At 36.1% G+C, this 19,953-nt stretch overlaps 2 protein-coding genes across 4 annotated transcripts; both read right to left on the reverse strand.

Annotated features, from left to right (window-relative positions):
* Positions 1-1,069: 1,069 nt before the first annotated feature.
* Positions 1,070-8,638, reverse strand: LOC106170850 (uncharacterized). 2 transcript variants are annotated; one of them, XM_086997912.1, is made up of 15 exons: positions 8,285-8,638; positions 7,887-7,943; positions 7,505-7,579; positions 7,221-7,269; positions 6,754-6,932; positions 6,334-6,469; positions 5,565-6,049; positions 5,131-5,314; positions 4,747-4,920; positions 4,313-4,468; positions 3,884-4,052; positions 3,447-3,597; positions 2,961-3,204; positions 2,598-2,694; positions 1,070-2,141 (listed from the first exon to the last, which is right to left on the reverse strand). In XM_086997912.1, the coding sequence occupies exons 1-15, from the start codon at positions 8,408-8,410 to the stop codon at positions 1,601-1,603; spliced, it is 2,823 nt and encodes a 940-aa protein (XP_086854038.1). In that variant the 5' UTR covers positions 8,411-8,638; the 3' UTR covers positions 1,070-1,600. The 2 variants fall into 2 exon arrangements, with proteins under 2 accessions (XP_086854038.1, XP_086854037.1); XM_086997911.1 differs by having other exon boundaries at positions 4,313-4,474.
* A 1,436-nt stretch (positions 8,639-10,074) lies between these two features.
* Positions 10,075-19,738, reverse strand: LOC106170836 (P2R1A-PPP2R2A-interacting phosphatase regulator 1). Of its 2 annotated transcripts, none has more exons than XM_013550832.2 (10): positions 19,580-19,738; positions 18,569-18,818; positions 18,092-18,167; positions 17,677-17,762; positions 15,885-15,936; positions 15,218-15,337; positions 14,787-14,869; positions 14,351-14,424; positions 13,929-14,019; positions 10,075-13,646 (listed from the first exon to the last, which is right to left on the reverse strand). In XM_013550832.2, exons 2-10 carry the CDS (start codon positions 18,751-18,753, stop codon positions 13,268-13,270), a joined length of 1,146 nt encoding a protein of 381 aa, XP_013406286.2. In that variant the 5' UTR covers positions 18,754-18,818; positions 19,580-19,738; the 3' UTR covers positions 10,075-13,267. The 2 variants fall into 2 exon arrangements, with proteins under 2 accessions (XP_013406286.2, XP_013406284.2); XM_013550830.2 differs by having other exon boundaries at positions 18,092-18,170.
* Positions 19,739-19,953: the final 215 nt, after the last annotated feature.

Consider the following 19,953-nt stretch of genomic DNA (forward strand, 5'->3'; position numbering starts at 1 on the left):
AGACACCTTGGAGACACGCTTTGGACTTCGAATTTAACCTTGTTCTTGATTTTTGTGATCCCAAACAGTCAGTGAGTATATGTAGGCTAGGCAGTTAACAGAGGCACCAAAATAAGATTTCTTTTTCAAAAACTACATTAAATATGTATATCTATTTTTTTAATCCCATAAATAGGCGGCCATCTTGTTTTTGGGAGGGATTCTGGGACGAACTACAAGACTGATATGCATAAGTATGACAGAAAGTCATCACATGCATAATTTGTTGCTTTATTCACCGTGTCACGATTTGACCTTTATTTCACGCTGGTCAGCAGCTTGTTTTAAATTACTGATACCGCTAATGCCAAGCATGGAAAAACCACGAAGCCACGCGATTGATCAATTTCCTAGAATGTCCTTTTTGGAATATGCGTTTGTTTCATTAAGTATTCACCGGAGGAATCTGCTGAAGTTGTACTGATAAAAGTAAATCAATGGTGTATATAAGTAAATCAGTACGACACTAGTTATGAAGTATGGCCACTTTGCCCATTGATTATGTTTACGAAATGTGGGCAATCAAATTAATGCTACTTAAGTTCATCGTGTTAACTGCAGTCGTTTTCTACTACTTTCATAGAATAACAGAGAAGGTTTGCAAGAGCTATAATGATCGTTCTCTCGTGGGATATCCATACTAAATGCTTAATGCTATAGTTGATAATAACTTAAAGACAAACCATTTAGAGTGAATTAAAAGTATTTCACTAATGGCACCTTGTAAGAAATTTAGAAAAAAAATGGCACATGTTTTATATCCACTTGCAAGATTTATTAATATTACAGAGTTAGCCTGAGTGATTTAAATTTCGGGAATTCGTGAGAAGTTTTCAATTATCCGGCATGAATCACAAAAATAAACAGGTCAACTTTAACCTTAACTTACTTTCCATGAGTACCCGATAGCTGACCGGCTAGTTTCTTTGGTGGTTAATACATTGAAAGATAGAATGACAGTTTTTGCAATTCGCGGAATTTTTCCCAGACGTTTTACGCTATGTTAAATATTGACAAACGCTACATTAAATTGACGCTTTTTATCATTTTATTTACGGCTGATGAGAAATATATACATGTATATAATGATAATTGATACACGTACATCACATGTCGCTATGAGGTAACTAACAGTAAAGCTGTTGGTATTAGTACAATAACACTTTTTGTAGTTGTGGCTACTCATAAATTTGTATTGTTTATGTCAGAAGTCGCAGATGATAAAAAATGGAGCTACTCATTTAAAATTCTGAAACTTAAAAATACTTAAATATACATCTGTCAAAACAAGATGGCTGCTTAAAGTTACACAAAAAACCAGTTATTATGCTAAACTTGATATTAATGAAATTTCAAATGAAAATACTTTATCTCTTGTCATTAATTTTTCAGATATATCTTGAATTGGCATGATTGCTTGCAAACAAGAGAGTCGTTTACAAAATTGGCATTACGCACTGTAAGTCACAGGCCAACAAAAATGTCAATAGAACTATAAAAACATACAGTTTTAAAACGTCATACGGCGTTGATCACCAAAAAAAAAAAATTACGTAAAAGCTCAAAAGACCTCTTCATTCAGCACATCCAGCTGTGTCTCACTGCTACTCTCGCTTCCACTTTCAAGTATTTCATCCACTATCAGGTTCTCCAGAGAACGTTGGTGCTTGTCTGACTTCCGGCGGATACTGCCTTTCATGGACAGTCTACTGGAGCTGACACTGGACCCGCCGGATTTACGGCTATTCACACTACTCTTCTTGGACAGTTTAGTCGAATCCAGTATGTTTGATAACTGGGAGAGAGTTTTCTTCAAGCTTCTTTTTCTTGTGAAGCGTGGCTCTTGGGCGTAATCCTCCTCCACTTCTTCGTATATCCCCTCAGTCTCTTCATGCTCCCTTGTTTCCAACATTTCCCTCTTTTCTAACGTGCTGTCATGGACTGGGCCGCTTCTTCCTTCCTCTGATATCGGCTCCACGAGGTTTTCAAGTTCTAAGAAGTCGCAGTCTTGGCTCATCATGGCTTCCAATTCAAGCCGGATGCTGGTAAAACTGGGTCTCTTCTCGGGGAGTTTGTGCCAGCACTGCAGCATCAGAATATACCTGAAATGACATTACAGAATGTATTTAGAATGGAGTGTAGCAGAATGTAGTTGAGCAGTTCGTCGGTATGGAAACGAATTAATGGTGATTGAATAAGTTAATACCAGAATTATACGCAGATAACGCAAGAAACCATATCAATTAATAAAACTGAGAACGACTTTTAGATTTTTGACGCAATAAAATGCATATGCAATAAGCTCCTACACCTTCAAAATGGTAAGTTTCATTTAAATGTCACATCAAGATTTCACCAGCATCTCACGAATGAATTTAACGGTAAGTATAATGGTTGTAAAGGGATTCACAAATGTGCACTCAAGAAAAAATTTGTTTTTGGTAAATTCTTTCCACATTGGGAAAATTCAAAACGCACCGTAAGACCGGTGAGATAATTTAAATTCTGAAATTATTCTCGTAGATTAAAGAAGGGTGTAGAATAAAAGTGGTACTTACAGTTCCGTAGAGCAGTTCTTGGGGCTCTTGAGTCTTGTTCCCTGGTCCAGTTTGGTGGCTAGCTCTGTTACAGCAATGTCTGGATAGGGGGTTGCACCTGCAGTGGAAAGAAGTGCATACATTTATTAAATAATACAAATTTTCGATTCTTTTAGTTTGAATTTATATTTGCTGCACTGAATGACTTAATTAAGCTCATTACTACCGATCACTATTTTTTTTAATCATAAAACAAGGCACTGTGAAAAAATGGGATTATATTTTTACTTAAGATGATTTTCGTAGGATATGCATTTAGAATTTCTGGTTAAAATAACATATTTTGCGATCAAACTGAATCATAATTAATATATATCAACTTACCAAATGTGACGATCTCCCAAAGGAGGATTCCAAATGACCACACGTCGCTCTGCACAGTATGCGTGCGGTCCCTCAAGCTTTCGGGGGACATCCACTTCCTTGCAGGGTCATTACTGTGCTCCAGGTCATTGTTGGCATCCCTCGACAGTCCAAAGTTGCTGAGCTTGACCACTTTATCTGCTCCCACCAGGACGTTACGGGCAGCCAGGTCACGGTGAACAAATCCTTTGCTGGACAGATATTCCTAAAATAAATTGTAGAGATAAGTGTATGCAATACCCGATTACATGAAAAAAAACCATCGTGCCTATTAACGTGTTTTGAACGGTAAATCAAATGTAGGCTACCTTAACAACGACTTCCAAAACTTTTTATGTCCTTAGTAGAGTATTACACGAAATTAAGAGGATTTTACAGGGGTATTTATAAGACTTCCAAATCAAAAAGAATATCATGTTCATTAAGCTACACTTATATGATACTTACCATAGCCAGAGCAATCTGATGTGCAAATGAGAGCAGCTGCTTGGCAGTGAGCGTGTCTTGTTCAATGCTGCCATCTTCATTCACCATTGGGTATTCAATGACTTTATGTTTGGGGCCTTCCATTCTAAGCTGACCTTCAAAACGACAGCATCTAGAAATGAAGAAAATAAGATTAGTTGATATCAATTCAACGGATGTTTCATCTTCATAATGGCGATATAATGAACTGTTAACATTGCAATCATTATTATTATTTTTTTAATTTACTAAATGTCACCTCTTTGAACATTTTTTTAATTTACCAAATGTCACCACTTTGAACAATTTGAATTTCCAAATTTCCAATTTTTAATTTTACTTTAGTTAAAATTCATAATATTATCTTTTATTTTCTAAAAGCATCAAGAAAAACGGTTTTCAAGAGATATATATTATACCTTAGAAAATGTTGTAGGTTTCCATGAGGCATATACTCCATTACCAAGGCCACTGGTTCTCTCAGTGTACAGGTCCCGATCATAGAGACGATGTTGGGATGGTTACCTATCTTCTTCATCAGGCAGACCTTTGCAAGTAGGTCTGCTTTGTAGGAAGACGGGACATTACCTACAATAACAAAATATATATAATTAGTATTTAATGCATAATTGATAACGAGATGACGTTTTAATACTCCTTTTTGTTGATGATTGAATGTTATATCTTTTATAAACTAAAAACAATATTCTTTTTAAAACTAAAACAATGAACAGTTTAAGTAGAAAGTACATTTAATCTGGAATAATATCAGTGTGAAATAACATATAAATATTTCGAGTAGATAACGGTTATACATAAAAACAAGTTAATTAAGCTTGAATACTTACTTTTCGCCATTTTGATGGCAACTTTCTTGCCGTCACATGACCCAACGAGCACCTTGCCAAATGTCCCTTGTCCCAACTGGTGACCAAAGGTCAGACACATGGGGTCAAGTTCCCATTTGTCCTGCACTGAAACCAGCTGGTCATCAGAATACAAGCCTGGGCCTGAAATAGGGGAAAACAGTTGTTTAAACGTGCGTGTTACTTGGATTATTTGGAATTCTAATAGGTTTTGGGTAATATTTACTAAAAAAAAGTACATACTGAAAATAAATATATGTAGTAAAAGTCAGAAGGCCAATATACTGATACCGCTGTTCATCATTTGTAGGAATTTTAAATAGTAAAATTATACTGAAACGAAATTTCATCATTAGCCTATAAGTAATTATAAACAATACAAATGTAGGTTACGTTACAATACAAATGTTACCTACCGTTGTTAATGTTTTTGCCCATAGCACTGGCTCTTCTCTCGATGACCCTTGTACGTTTCCAGTGACATCTAATGCAAATGATGACGTTGACGATGACCACTACAACACTGACCGCCACGCATATAACGACGATCACGTGACTGGGTTTGGTTTCCTCTGTACTGATGTGGTCAGCTAAAATTGAAAAAGTAATATTGGTACTTTGATGTGCACCCTGCACGAAGAAGATCCAGTATCATTTCAAATTATGTCCTTTTACATGTAATTCAACTTAGGCAGTTGGAGTTAACATCATGTCCATAATTCTGGAAAAAATTTGTGTTGGACATACAAAACTTCTACTTTAAAGATAAATTATATTTCTGTATCCACTGCTACACTTACCATTATAATCTTCCTCCTCCTCCTCCTCAGAATGGCGACACACGGTGAAGGTAGAATCGGTAATGTCACACTCGGGGGTGTAAAAGGAAATCCTTGGGGAAAACGATCCGGTTGATGTGCGTTCAATTTGCAACCAGTACTTCGAATTAAATGTCCATTCTGCTATCAGCCTGAACTCAGCGAGCTGGAGACAAAAAATATATATGTATTACTTTGAAATAAAATAAATGGTGCAGAAAATTTTATTGCCTAAAAATACGAATGTGAATTTTTGCTTTACAACAGACATGTCGCGCCATACAAGGATAACTTGATCAAAGCGTAATATCCAAACAGTGAGGGCCAACTTATAACTACAGAATTTCTTCTATCATAACTAAATCTGGTTTTTAAAAAGTAAAATAGTCCCTTTTCTGAAAACTGTAAAAACTTACCCCTTCCATAACATCAGTAACATGTGTGGCATAGTAGTCAGATGCAGACGTGGCAGTGCAACCATTGCAGCTCTCCAGGCCCCAGAAGATACTGTAGTCAGTGGGTTCTGCAGACATCTGCTGCCAGTGGACAAAAACATAGATGGTGCTGCCGTTTCGCCCTGCTGTCACGGAGATGTTAATTGGATCAACAAGTGCTGCAGGGACACTTGGAGTGACAGTTGGTGCTGTCGGGGTTCTTGGGTGACCAGCTGTTGGTGCTGCGGTGCTTGGATGACCAGTTTGTGCTATGGAACTTGACTGACCAGTTGGTGCTAAAGTGGTACTTGGGAGGTCGGTTTGCTTGGCTGTAGTACTTGGAGCGCTTGATGGTGCTGATGTGGTACTTGGAGGTCCGGTTGGTGCTGACGTGGTAGGTAAAGGGTCAGCAGAGGTAAAGGTGGTACTTGAAGGAGCATCCTGAACACTGGGTAGACTTGGAAGTGCTGCAAATATAATTTGATTGTTTTTAACAAATATATAAATAGAGACATCATTTCGTTACATTGATATTCAATTTAGCTTTACATCAATATTAAGATTAATTCAATTTAAATAAATAAAATGGTGTTTGGTAAAATGACGACTTACAACAGTTTCTGTATTTTACTAGATTGCATGCGTAAGAAACGCGCATGGGAATGTAGTTCAAATAAAGTCATGGACAATATGCATCTAACAGAGGTCAGAAATAATACTAGTGTGAATTTTCCTCGGGACTAGCACTCACCATGTAATTGCCTGATATCAAGAATCTCCGTTTCTGAAATAGCCACAATTCCATTTTCACTGATAACCAAGAGCTGGAACTGAAACTTGAAATATGGAAACCAATCCATCTCGTACTCTACCCACGTGTCTGCAGTCTGGAATAAAAAATAGTAAAATGTATTATTAACAGTATTATTTGAAGTATCCGTTATGTAGCGCAAAAATAATAACAAGGTCAGGAATCTCAAATTATGAAGTATATTGAACGGTCAGTCACTTTTTGGAACTTTTTCGTCAGATTGTCTGTGACCGCTTTAAGTGATGTTAATTCTAAGCCTTCTCTGTAAAGCACAATAAATCATTAATAATTCTGTAGCTATGTTTTCTGTAAATTATTCTGTTTTCTATGTTTTCCATATTGAGATATAATCTCACTTACCTGAATATCTGTATACCAATCATCAAATTGGTGACCTGCATCTCGGCTATTTAGGATATAGATGAGATGGCCAGATGTTTGTCCCAAATTAGGTGGCATCCATTCCAAACGTAGAGTTCCTTTATTATAGGTGACTTGAACAGGTTTCATAAGCTCGTGGAGGGTAGTCACTGCGTCGGCTAAAATGCAAAGAAAGTACTTTCTTGAGTTAAAGGAGCGCCATGAAACTGTAGAATATTAAGTGTCGTTTCTCACTTAAAAATCAATAAAAAATGTGAATTATCAAGTAGAGAAAATTCAAAGCTATTTTGAATTAAAGAATTTTAATTTAAATTTAAAAAAAAATAAAATACTCCTGACCATTAAAAAGTCTTCCCCTTGGTAATATTGATCTAAATGATTAAAACCGGTTAATAAAAAGTATAATTATTTCCAAAAAAAGTATTTTAATATTAGGCGTATTTTACCTGCTGAGTGATTTTCCCAGAATGCACAGGAACTTTTACAACCCGGAAACTGGAAAGAAAAATATTAAGTAAGTCCATAGCCCTAATAAAACAATATAATTGTATAACAGTAGTCTTGAGTTACTTTTTAACTAAAGCGTGTATGAGTCTGAAGATAACGATTTGTTATTCAGTGAAGAACGTCGTCGTCACTGCTAGCAGCAATAAATTAAAATAGGAACGATTTTAAAGCGTCAAGACATTTCAAGGCATTTCAAATAACTACAAGCCGCATTAGTACTTACACATATATGGGGTGTATTGCACAAGGAATCCCAGGTGTGAGGTTCCCACTGCAGATATTCACATGTCTCCCAGCACTGAAATGAGAACAGCACAGTGATTTTCTGATCTGACTATACAGTCGCACCCTGATAATTAAGCTTCCCGTGGTCAGGCCATATACACTGTTTACACGACAGACACACACTGGACGTCAGGGTAATTCTGACGACTGAAATCTACACAACGTATACTTCTATCGTTTCGCTCCTGTACTAGTTTGAGAGACTTAAAAAGGCAGAATTAGTCTATAGAGACCCTTAGATTCCTTTAATACGTTTTTTGAACGCAAAACCGTTAAAATTAATTCAGTGTCGAAGATTTTTGTGTTGATAGCCTACTTACCATTTTACAATTCCCATCTTTCATACATTCTTCGTCGTTCACTTCCAATGAGAGAAACTAGAATGAAATCATAAAAGAAATACACGCTTAATTTTGGTTAGAGTAGTCGCTTTTCTCTTCCAACAAAGCAGTGTCAACCATCTTAAAGTAAGCAACCACCATCTATAATTTTTACTACTTGAAAAAAAAAACTAATGAAGTAATTTAAACACTGATTTTGTCATAGCAAAGGATACTTAAAAGTAGTTTGTAACTATCTCATTCACTCACCAATAAAATTTAATATGCTTACTTAAAATTTGCCCTACTAATTGACTTACGTATCTGTATATCCATCTATATTAATATTAAAAACTGCCAACGATGTAACTTAAGAAAAATGCTATTTCTCCTCTTACCTGTAAACAACGAGTTCGACATCTTCCCAACTCCACGCCCGGCTCCATTTGACTGCTGTCAACAGGGCCCCACGTCCAGACAACAATGAGCAAGAGGACGACATCCATAATCTTGTCTACACCCATCGGCTTGCGTTAAAGAGTCTGTTTAAAAACCCAAATGAATGAAAAAAACTTGTCGGTAAACGTGTAAAAATGTCCAAATTGTGCTGCGCGGTATTTTAAGTGCCTACTTTGCGTGAAGTTCAAATGTTCGAATACAGAAATAGGTAGTCTCCAACAAAATACGTCAACTCGTAGCTTATACAATGTTCCGTCTTCTTCTACTTCCAGTTGAAATGACAATGACATTCGTCAGTAGTCTTCCTCTTATATACTGGGTAGGGGGCAGGTAGTCAATGTTAATAGATACGCAAACAACCAATGAGGCTCTTGGTCAGTTAAACTAATTAGCTCTCTCTGGTTGTAATCCGATTTATTACCTGTACAGTGGTCCCAGGTAACTCATTTAAGTTAATTACGTGAATCCCTTCAGCCTTTGATCATACAAATCTACAGAGGTGAGACAACAGGTATGTGCCCCCAGGTAACTAACCTAACTTAATTAAGCAGGGTCAGCTGATCACAGGTAATGAACTACGGGTAATTACCTTTAGATAACTGACCACTGTTATAAGATCACAGGTAGCTGATCTCAGTAGATCACAGGTAGCTCATAAAAGGTGACTACGTACAAGTAGAAGTGGATTGTTTGCATACATGGAAGCCAGTCCTTAATCGACAGTTCACATTTACTAGGGACAGCGGCTTGTGAACTCGCGAAATACAGAGTTATCAATAGATAGTTTGATTTCGCACAGAATTAGATATTTACTTTAAAGAAACTCTTAAATAGTAAACTGTGGATTTGTGAAATACGGAGACATTAATAGATAGTGCATCGAAGCTTTGCTGTCAAAATTAGTGTTATCTCTCTACAATAACTGCATCGTTTTATCTTAAATATCAGCTTCATAGCGAATTATGATACTGTGTATTAAACAAAGCGTATTTTAATCATTTTCACTTGTTAAACATGGCTTACAAGAGAAATTCAGTGGCGATCGAAAATAATCTAAGCATCTCGGACGTTGGGTGCATGTTTTAATTAATTTGCAGTGGAATTACAAGAGTGAAAAAAGAAGCCATATTACATGTATATAAAGCTCACATTTCATTTTACAAGTGTAAGAGTGCTTTTGGGGAGCACCTCTGTGCTACAGTTTTCCACACGAAGGTAAGTTAATGCAAACAGGTTAGAAAATGTTGTTATTAAAGTATAATAGATGGTATTTGCAAAAGCTTCGACATCATTAATATCATCCGAAAATGACAACCGGAAACTATAGTGCCCTTTTTTTCAAAAACGAACCTGGAAACTGAAAACTAATGTTGTGTATCAAAAACGAATCTGGTAACTAGAACCTTGTGTCGTCTTTAAAAAACAATTCCGATGCTCAGAAACTAGAATAATTTTTTGAGGAAAACGGGAGTTGACGTAGGGCGAAACGGTCGCCACCAGGTAGCTTTCCCCGTGGAAGCCGGGCTCACAGGTATCTCATTGGGCCTTAACTCCATTTTTAAGCATACACGATTCTACGCTGCGTGACTTTTGCACGGTGCAACTTGTAAGATCTGAAATCTTATGAATTAATTGGTAAATTAGACATTCTTAAAATCTGTCAGACTAATATTATGATAGACCCCACTCTCAGTGCATACCCTTGAGTAAGACAAACCAAAGACAAATGTAATAAATATACTTTTATTGATTAATAAATAGTGTCTGCTATTTACAACAACAACAATAAGTGAGGCTGTTCCTATTCTGGATGCTGTACATGAAGTGAGCCACGTGAACACATGCACTCCAAGTTTTGGAACTTTAAATTTTACAGATCTGCAATAAAGGTGATGTAAACATTTTGGAAAACAAAGTTACGTCAGAGAAACTCAAAATACCCCTTAAATATCCCAACTTGGCAAGCTTTTCAGCACACACTGTGACATTTTCTATTTAACAGGTATAATACTGACATATAAGTTTACAGAACATAGTAAGTTGGCTTAATATTGTTCAAATCCTGTAACTTAATAACAAGACTTGATAGATCTTCACATCAGGGCATAGTTGGCATTCAGGTTCTTCAAACAGAAAATGGAGAAATTTATTCAAAATATACTGTTGACATACAAAAGGATGGTTGAAAATTAGTTCTAATGCAATCATGTTGTCAAACATATGGGTTCGATAAGAATTGCATACTTATAATGCTCAATAAGCCAGTAATCTTATTTCATCTTGAACATTGTTTAAAATGTTTGCATCTCCAAAAAGGCAGGGACAAAGCACCAGTCTGATAATGCATATTAAATGGAAAATATATACCCCAGAATGCTTTCAGATCATGAAACCATGCATTTAGTATGATCTCATATTACTAGTATTTCTCATAGGTGTAGTAGCCATAGATTAAGTTATAATTTTTGCATTCATCGTCTGATCACCAGAGCAGTGGAATATATACTCAACAATAATAAATTAGGTTTTGACGTGTAATATAGTGGTTGTGAAACTTGGAGGTAAACATGGCTTACAACTTTTAATTACTATTGACAACATGGACTTCATTACATGAGCATTGTATTCTGTTTTAGTAGAATAATAACACACAAACTTAACTGCAGTCTTTTTTACTTCCTATGAACTTAAAGCACAGATGAAGCAATTTCAGAAATGCATTTCCCTAAACTCAAAAACACATCTTTGTGGAACCCATATAAATTCAAGAGTTGATAAACTTACATAATTACAATTTTTGCCCTAACTTGTTATCTAGCCAAAATAGCTTTCACAAAAAATCAGGGGTACATAACTTCCCCATTTAATTTAGCAAAACTTCCCAGTATAAATCATTTCCGCTGACCAAGTCATCAAATTGTACGTATTTTTCTTTTCTGAAAGAAACATCTAGTTTAATTTGAATCATTTTCCATAAATGTAATTTCTTTTACTCTGTTCAACCTCAGTATTTCATTATAATACATTAAATGCTAAACACAAATAACTGTATTTATTTATCTACATACAACACTAAGGTAGTACATAAGAGTAAGATACTGGGGTAAATGCATATACAACTTTGCTCCTTATTAAGTGATGCATTATGATATAAATTTAAGAGTAATAGTAATAATAATAATAATACTAATAATAAACATGCATAAAGGTTTAACAGCTAAAACAAAAAACATGACCTGACAATAATAAAAACATGTCGCAGACAGACAAACAGATCACATAAATATTTATAGAATATGTACAAACCGAACCAGCAGTTTGAAGACTGACCTCTTGTTCTACAAGGGATCCCTATAACATGTTATACACTATTTGCACTTTGTTACACTTATGACCATCCATGAGTTAGCAACTGAACTAAAAGGAGAGAAAAAAAACTCGTTCTGTACAGACTTCCAATCCAACATGTGATACTTCATCTTGACTAACAGCAAATCCCAGCTGTTTCAGTAAATACTGTAAACTGTTCTATCTATGCACATTCATAATTTTACTTCTCAGTTAAAAAGATGGATTCCATTTTTTTTCTTTGTACTGTTAATACCAAAGTGGACATTAAGAGTTGGCATTTTGAAAACTAGTAAATTTGGGGACCAAAGGCTTGCAACATTATAACCTGCAAGGATTACCTGTATCAGTTTGTTTAGTATTTTTTACCTTAAAAAATTTAGAAAAAAAAATGTGATTCAAAACAATCTATGGTGACACTTGAACTCCAGTTGTGGGACATAGGAGAGAGAAAGAAACTCTCCACAAGCCATGTAGTTATACACAGAATGAAACTAAGGATTAAAATAAAATGTTGTAGTCCAATTTACAAAAGGCAAAACTAAGTTATTGGTGAAAACACTCAAATTTGAAGAGTATCTGCACATAAAATACTTCCTGTTTTGAGTACTAGTCAATTTTTTTATATAAAATGCCAAGGTCTGATAACATTAATACACTGTGCTTGGTTATTCCATAAATCAGCAATGCCCAGAGTTAAAATAAGATTCATCAAAAAAATGCCCAAAAATTTAAGCCTTCTACCTGATACCACATGGGAAATGTATCAAATAGGACCTTTATATACTGTAAAGGTGTATAATAGTTTTGAGATTTCATGTTCGTATAAATGAAAAGAAACAAACTTCAAAATCATGTCACATTTTTCTGACCAGAACTCACTCCATCATTGTAGCCCATAACTATGCCTGTCTGGTAATGTTAGCAAGATTTAGATTATTCAAGCCTTAAAAGACAGCCTTCTCTGTTAGAATTACCAGATGCAAGTAAAATAGCCTTTCACTTTAAACTACCGAAGTAATTGTAGAAATACATCTTTGATACAAAAATCTGCTTTTTTCCCCACATTTCAACCTCTGTCTTCGTTATCAAAATCAGTCAAATAATCCTGCAGTCCCTTTCATAATACCAATTAAACATAAAGAACAGGCCATGGATATTATCTCCATCCATCTTTAGAGTTTTACTACTGTATTGTTATATATAACAACCCACATTTTTCAACTGCCAAGTAAGAGACACAAAATATACTGATAAAGCTTCCGACTTACATCTTCAACAGTACTTCTATCAGGTTGTCTCTTTGTAGAAACACCTCACAATAAATTGTATGCATCTCCACACTTTAACTTGTTTGCCCCTTCAACATAATGCATTCCTCCTCCACAAAATAAACACTACAATTCCTAAACTGTAGATTGCCTGTTTAACGACTGTAGCACTCACCTTAAATTAAATAAGCACTGGAACCCAAGGCCAGATGGGCACCAAAAATTCTGTAATCAAATACTGGCTGATTACAATCACTCCAGAAAAATAAGAAGAAACAAATCTAATATTTTAAACATTAACATTCATACTTGAGTCTGCTTTACCGGTGCAAACCCAAACAAGAGTGGACTAGAGGAACTTCTTGCTGAAGATGACATTGAGCTTTCCGTATTTTCACTGGTGTCCGTATTTTCCGTAATATCGGAGGCCTCGGAATCCGTGGCCGTGTGATCATGCTGCATGGGCACCGGTTTGAACGTGAAATTCGACGAAGTTGACGTGAAGCTCGAATGTTGGCTGTGACTTAGCTGATGGGGCTGTGAGGGGTGATTAAGATGGTGGGGCCCCGCGGGGTGATTTAGATGGTGATGGCCAGTGGAATCACTGGAGAGTTGATGGTGACTCGAGTTCGGCATCTGCTGCTGACTGCTGCAGTGGGAGCTGTCCTCCTGTCTGGAGACTCTGAATGTGGAAATGTAATGATCAGATGTAAGGTAAAGTTGAATAGTGGGTTCACAGCCAGACAGATGAAAAAAGCCAAGCTTAACAATTTATGCCTTTTCATCTTGAAACTATCTCGCCTCCAATTCACCCTTTCACAGATAATGACGTGCATGTGTGGTTAGCCCTTTTCTGCTAGTCATGTAAAATTTTTACAAATCATTTCAAAAATCAATTTTACTTTTTGTTTTGTAAACTTAACAATAAAAAAAAAAAAAAAAAAAAAAGATGAATGTTTGTCACCTATACAGAAGTGGGTGTGTTGCTCTCTCTCCTGTCCCCATACAGGACTTCTTGGGGGGAGACATGGCTGCATCCTGCTCATCTGGGTCAACTGAAAGAACCAGGATACCAAGGTTATAATAATAATAACAATAATAATAATAATAATAATAGTAATAATAATAATAAATTATGAAGCAAATTAGCGTGTGTTTGACAACAACAAGGACAAAAGAGACAGACACATGTGCCTTCATAATATATACAGAAAGTCACTGTCCTCTGAATGAATAAATAAATAAATAAATAAATAAAAATAAGAAAACAAATTAACAAAACTTTTACAAAAGCACTCATATTAAATCCAAGACCAGTAAAGTACATTAATAGCTATCTGACATAGCTACAAAGCTGGTTTGCTATCAGTTGTGGTAAAGACCTACATTTCCTCTTGGCTCCAAGGATGCTAGGTCGTATTATCCCCGGTACTATAGGACTCAGGCTTCTTCTTGTACCGCTGCAAGACACATACAATTGAAACAAAAGTCAATTTAAAATATTTTCTTCAGTCTGATTATTATATGGTGTAACAAAAGCTGAAATCAATGTAATATTGTTATTCATTTCTTTGTGAATAAGAGAGCTTTTCTTCTTACTTATCTAAGACCAGTTTCAAAAAAGAACTTCAGACCAAAACTTCATCTAAATTTCTTTCTCTTAACTGGTCCTTCACTTATCCTTAGTGGCTTTGAAAAAAAAATCTTTATCAATCAAATTCTCATTTTTGAAAGCACCAAACTGAAATATGCTGTACCCTTTCGCAAGAAAAGTCTGAAAACAAAAGCAGAGACATGTGACAAGAGGAAACCAATCCCATACCTGAACTTCCGTGTTGGACTTGGGTTTGGACTGTGGAGTGCAGAGCCTTTGTGAGCAGACTGCGTGGAAGGCGAGAAACATTGCTGGAACAGATGGCAAAACTTCTCATAACACACCACAGATAGATATAATAGATGGTATTTAAGTCACCAACATTTTACAACTCATAATGATTAGATCTACTGTTTAGCTGACAATTAAGAACAGAGCAAGTTCTGATAGTTAATCTTTTAAGTTGGGTTTATTTGCAGCCATCACCACTTCAATATTGAGTGTATACATTTTGCAAATAAATAATTGAAAAAATACCAGAACTGCATAAAATTATGCTCCTAGTTTGACTGACATGGCGTTCTACTTCTGCATTTACTGCTTAATTTTTCAAACTTTGTCAGTTAGCTAGACTAAGTACAGCATATTAAGCTCCTCACCTTTCCAACTCTAGTTGGAGATGGCGAACTGGGGTACGATAAAGGGGAAGTAAAAATGTGGAGAGTTTCGCTGAAGGAGCGGGGACGTCTTGCGGGTGTTTCACTGGCCATTTGTTCATCCTGGAGATACATCAAAAACATCACATCATTTCTGAATTAACATCAGGAAAAATGTGACCAATTACAGTTACTGTAATGAAAACTGGTCAAAAAAAGAAACTCCTGTAAAAAATATTCAATAAATGTTTCTTCCACCCTATTTTACCACGAGCCATTAACTCCACCAATCAACGGAAATAAGCAATATATGAATAGTTACTAAAACTATGAGGACAAAGAATTTTGTCTGACACAAGTTGCATAAATATATTTTTAGAAAAAGATCAATACGTCAATCTCAGAGGGATCAAAACCCGCCCCAGCATATGAACAAATTATGCTAAAGACCATTTGCTTATAGAAAAAGAAAATTTATCTTAAATTTTTCTTATTGCGAATCATATCTGATCAGGCCAAGCCATCTTACCTTTATGACTACACAAAATTTGACCATCTAAAGTGAACCCAAAGAATTGCATGTAAAAGATTTCTATATTGTCAAAATTTAATAACAAAATTGTGATTGTTTTTAAAATATATTTAGAAACACTTGAGCCAGCAAACTTACCAAAGACAACTCCTCCCAAGACTGTGACATCTGCATTGCAGCTTGCACATCTCTGAAACAGGGACAATTTGATTTTCATTAAACTGCTTACTATATGAATCCCTTTTGTGTCAAACCATATCCAAGTCATGCCTATGAAGGTCTAACACAGGTTTTGCTGTATTATGCAGCTGACATTATGCAGAGTTGCCACCTCTGAGATGATCCTAAGACTGCATTCCCAGAGATTTAGATCGATCCATCCGGATCGACCTAACTCCCTGGGGGTTCATGCTAAATTGCTGTCAGACGAGCGCCTACCATAGTTAATTACCCCCTTACAGCTTTTAGTAGGCGGGACAGACATTTAATACCTGTTAAGCTGACACCAATCTAGTGAGACTCCCCAGGGGGATAGATCGATCTTAATATCTATGGGAATGGGGTCTAAGACCACGTTCAGATTCAAACATCGAACCAGCTGGATGGTTCCAACTCTGCTGGGGGATTCTTCATAAAGTACATTCAGTGCAATCAGCGTAATTGTCTGACATGCCTCCTTGGGCAGCTAGTAACTTACAGGGATGCTAGTGGGGTCCGGAAAGAAAACCTGAACTTTTTTTTGGCAAAGACCGGGGGGGGGGGGGGGGGGGGGGGTACAAATTGATTATGAAACAATTACTATATTTCAAATTTTATTTAATAAATATATTGCAATATATGTCATCACAACTTCATGGTAATTTTCAACAGTTGTTTCCAAGGATAATCTTGACATTGACAAGATGGAAGTGCCATCAGTACATAAACACCTACCACCCATAGTAGACAGTAATGATCCCTCACGTAAGCTTGATAATCACCAGCATGATAATGATAGTCACTAAATGTTAATCCCTTTCATTTATCATTTTCAAAGATTGGTAATGGCTTTCGTGGTAATGCCCAAGCAACAAAAATGTGTAAAGACAACTACGTGCTTTGGCATGCTTAGTTGTTTTAGCATGGTTTTTCAGAGCTTTTTTACCACTGCTTCCGTACCGGATCACGTCGTTGCACCATACACACCAAGCTTCTCCGGGGGACTTTCGCTTCCAAACATAGGTAGAAAAAAAATCGTCATTATTGTCCTTTTTCTCCAGCCAACTCCAACTAAATCTATTTTTGACAGTAATGTCGATGTTTCTAATATCGTCTGTTCCCCTCTCTGCGAAATCCATTTAGTTTGGTTTAGTTCAAAATTCCGCGCACGCGGTGTCAAAACTTTCCACATTAAAGCCTACATTTCCAACCAATCAAGCGCCATAAATAAATCACGTGCTACGGTTGTGACTAGATATTGTGTTGAAACGCAGCTCTGTCGCAATGGTTGAAATGCGACGTTCCTCTGACGCATCGTTCGTCCAGTCCGCGACCACGTTAAAAACGAGAATTCCGGAACAAAATATAGTACCAGAAAATTTTATAACTGGACGCAAAAAAACGGAATTCCGGTAAAAACCGGAAGACTAGCATCCCTGTAACTTAGTAACTTGGTTATTTACCCCCTAGCAACTCATGGAGGTGTGTCAGGCATTTAAGCCGATTACAGTGACTGCATGCATTCCCCACAAAGCAAGAGGAGCATATTAATGATGACATTTAAGTTTGTTTTTGGTGCTTCTCCTTAATGCTCAGCTTAAGTTTGAAAACATGTTTTCTCGGTCAAATTTTGAATTTAGTGGTCCTGTTCGAAATTCATATCCGTCTCTCTACATCCCATTCTATGCAGATTTAATGTCAAAATGATACAATTTATATGAACAACACCCACCTTTCATGTGCGGCTTCCCTGTTAATCATGTCGATGCTTTCTTCATGTTTGATTTGATGAAGCCTTGAGGGAATTTTCATGGGAGGCTGAAAAAGAACACAAAAAACAGTTAGACAATCATTTCAACCATTCCTCCTGACATAAAATTAAAGGGCATAAGAATGATTTCAGCCACTGCCTATGACCTTCACTAAGAAGTTGTCTTGACAAAAGTCAGGTTTCAGTTAATTGAAAATTTGACATAAGCAACATTCGTGTCAATGACAGTTTATGCCAAAGAGAAATTTCATTCTAAAGGACGTGATCAAGATAAATGATAATTCAAGTAAGAGTCTATTGAAAGTTATGCATTATTTATATATATGAATTTCAACATAAATTAATAATAATAATAATAATAATAACAACAACTTACAGAAGAGTGGGGCAGCACACTGCTACTGGTGCTAAATCTTCTTACTCTTCCACTTTCTATTGGCCTAAATGTTGCTCTACTGAAATAATACATTGCTGCTTATAATATTTATAACAAAATATTTATATACAGGTATATTTTCATATCAAGGTAATTGACAACAGTGGTTAAAGAACTTCACCAGTGATATTGGAAAATAAAAATTTGGACAGTAAAGAACATAGAAAAATACTGAGGTCTCAATGGAAATGATTCTATTCCTTAGCTGTTACTGTGGGAAAAAATTTTGTAACTGAATCTAGTGCAGCAAATTTGAAGGAAATAAAGTATACATATAATCTCAACTGAATGTCCAACTGTCCCAACTTTAATGGCACCAATGCTGACAACAGATACAGGTGATGCCTATAGGTGACAAGTATTATTTGTCCATAAAAATATTAAGAATCAGTAAAACTAATAATGACGTCAACTTACTTCATGTGTGACGTAGGGCTTGCTGGGGGCACAGGAGGGAGGGCATTCAGCAGGTTGATCATGGGAGCACTACTGGATCTCTTCAAGGTACCACCCACTCCACCAGGGTTGTTGGACTCGTTGGAATTACTGTTACTGCTACTGCTGCTGGTCGGAGGATCAATCTCCATGCTAACACCTGCCATGGAAAATGACGGTCACTCCTCCTGCTACACTTATCCTCCTCCTCCTCCTTGATAGCTCTTTTGATCTACATAAAAAATGTCAAGGATTATAGTAAAAATGTTCAAGGTATAATGTCTCACTGTCTTTGAAAAAATTCATGAGCTGTGTCCATAAGTTGGTTCATTTGCTCCTCAGCACATACACAGTGAAGTTAGTACTGAAGTATACATGTATATTGAAATTAGGCATTGACAACAATAAAATTATTTAATCTATTCATTTAAAGCAGGTTGCTGGTTTGAGATTTTAAGGCACAGTGGACCACAACAGTCACAGACTGCTAAAAGGAAAATTCAAAGATGTGGACTAATTATTCTTACCTTGGATTCATCATTCATATGTGTATAACACACAAAAGCATATCAGGAACAGCAAATGTTATTATTAACGTTTAATTAATTAATTTTTTCACCCTATAAATGCCCGGTAGATTGGTCTAGTAACTTATGCAAAGTTCGTAGTACAAAGTAACATGCCGATCTTAATTTTCATTAAAAATACATTAGGTAACAGTCATCTAGCTTTCGAGATGCAATGCAAGACCATACACGACAATGGAATTACGCTGCCAGTACTTCACATTTTTCAGAATCATGTTGGACATGCCAAACTTTTTTCATAATCTAAATTTCACATCGCCAAATTTCGGTGATCGTCGTGACTTCACCTTCCACGAATCACGATACTAGTAATATTTACAATCTGTTTGCCGATCCCTTTGCATTGGAAATGTAGAGATGCCTCTATGCCACAACCCATTTTTACAACAGTTAGTTTACTACTTACCCAAAAGCTAGTATATAGGGGAGTTGCACAAAATGCTTTTAATAATCCACATCTTCCTGCCGTTCTGTCAGCGGCTCATCTAGGGGTGCCAAATTTGCTATCAATGGAATTTAACAGTGAATCTTATTGGTTGATCGTCCGTTAACAGACAAGAAGGAAATTATTAAATTTCATGTGTACCTGGCTAAATAATAACTTTATTTAGAATGTGCATTCATTAAAATCGTCCCAAAATCAAGTAATTAAAATATTGTTTTGCAAAATAGCTTTAAATAACAAAGAGTCGGTTACAGAAATCAAAATAACCTAAATGCATTGTCCAATAAAAAATGATCTCTTATAAGTCGCTGGGAATGGAGTTTGAGCAAGTACCC

Source organism: Lingula anatina, chromosome 10 (genome assembly GCF_051362555.1).
Source record: "Lingula anatina isolate TDL-2025a chromosome 10, LinAna3.0, whole genome shotgun sequence".
Classification (NCBI taxonomy): domain Eukaryota; kingdom Metazoa; phylum Brachiopoda; class Lingulata; order Lingulida; family Lingulidae; genus Lingula; species Lingula anatina.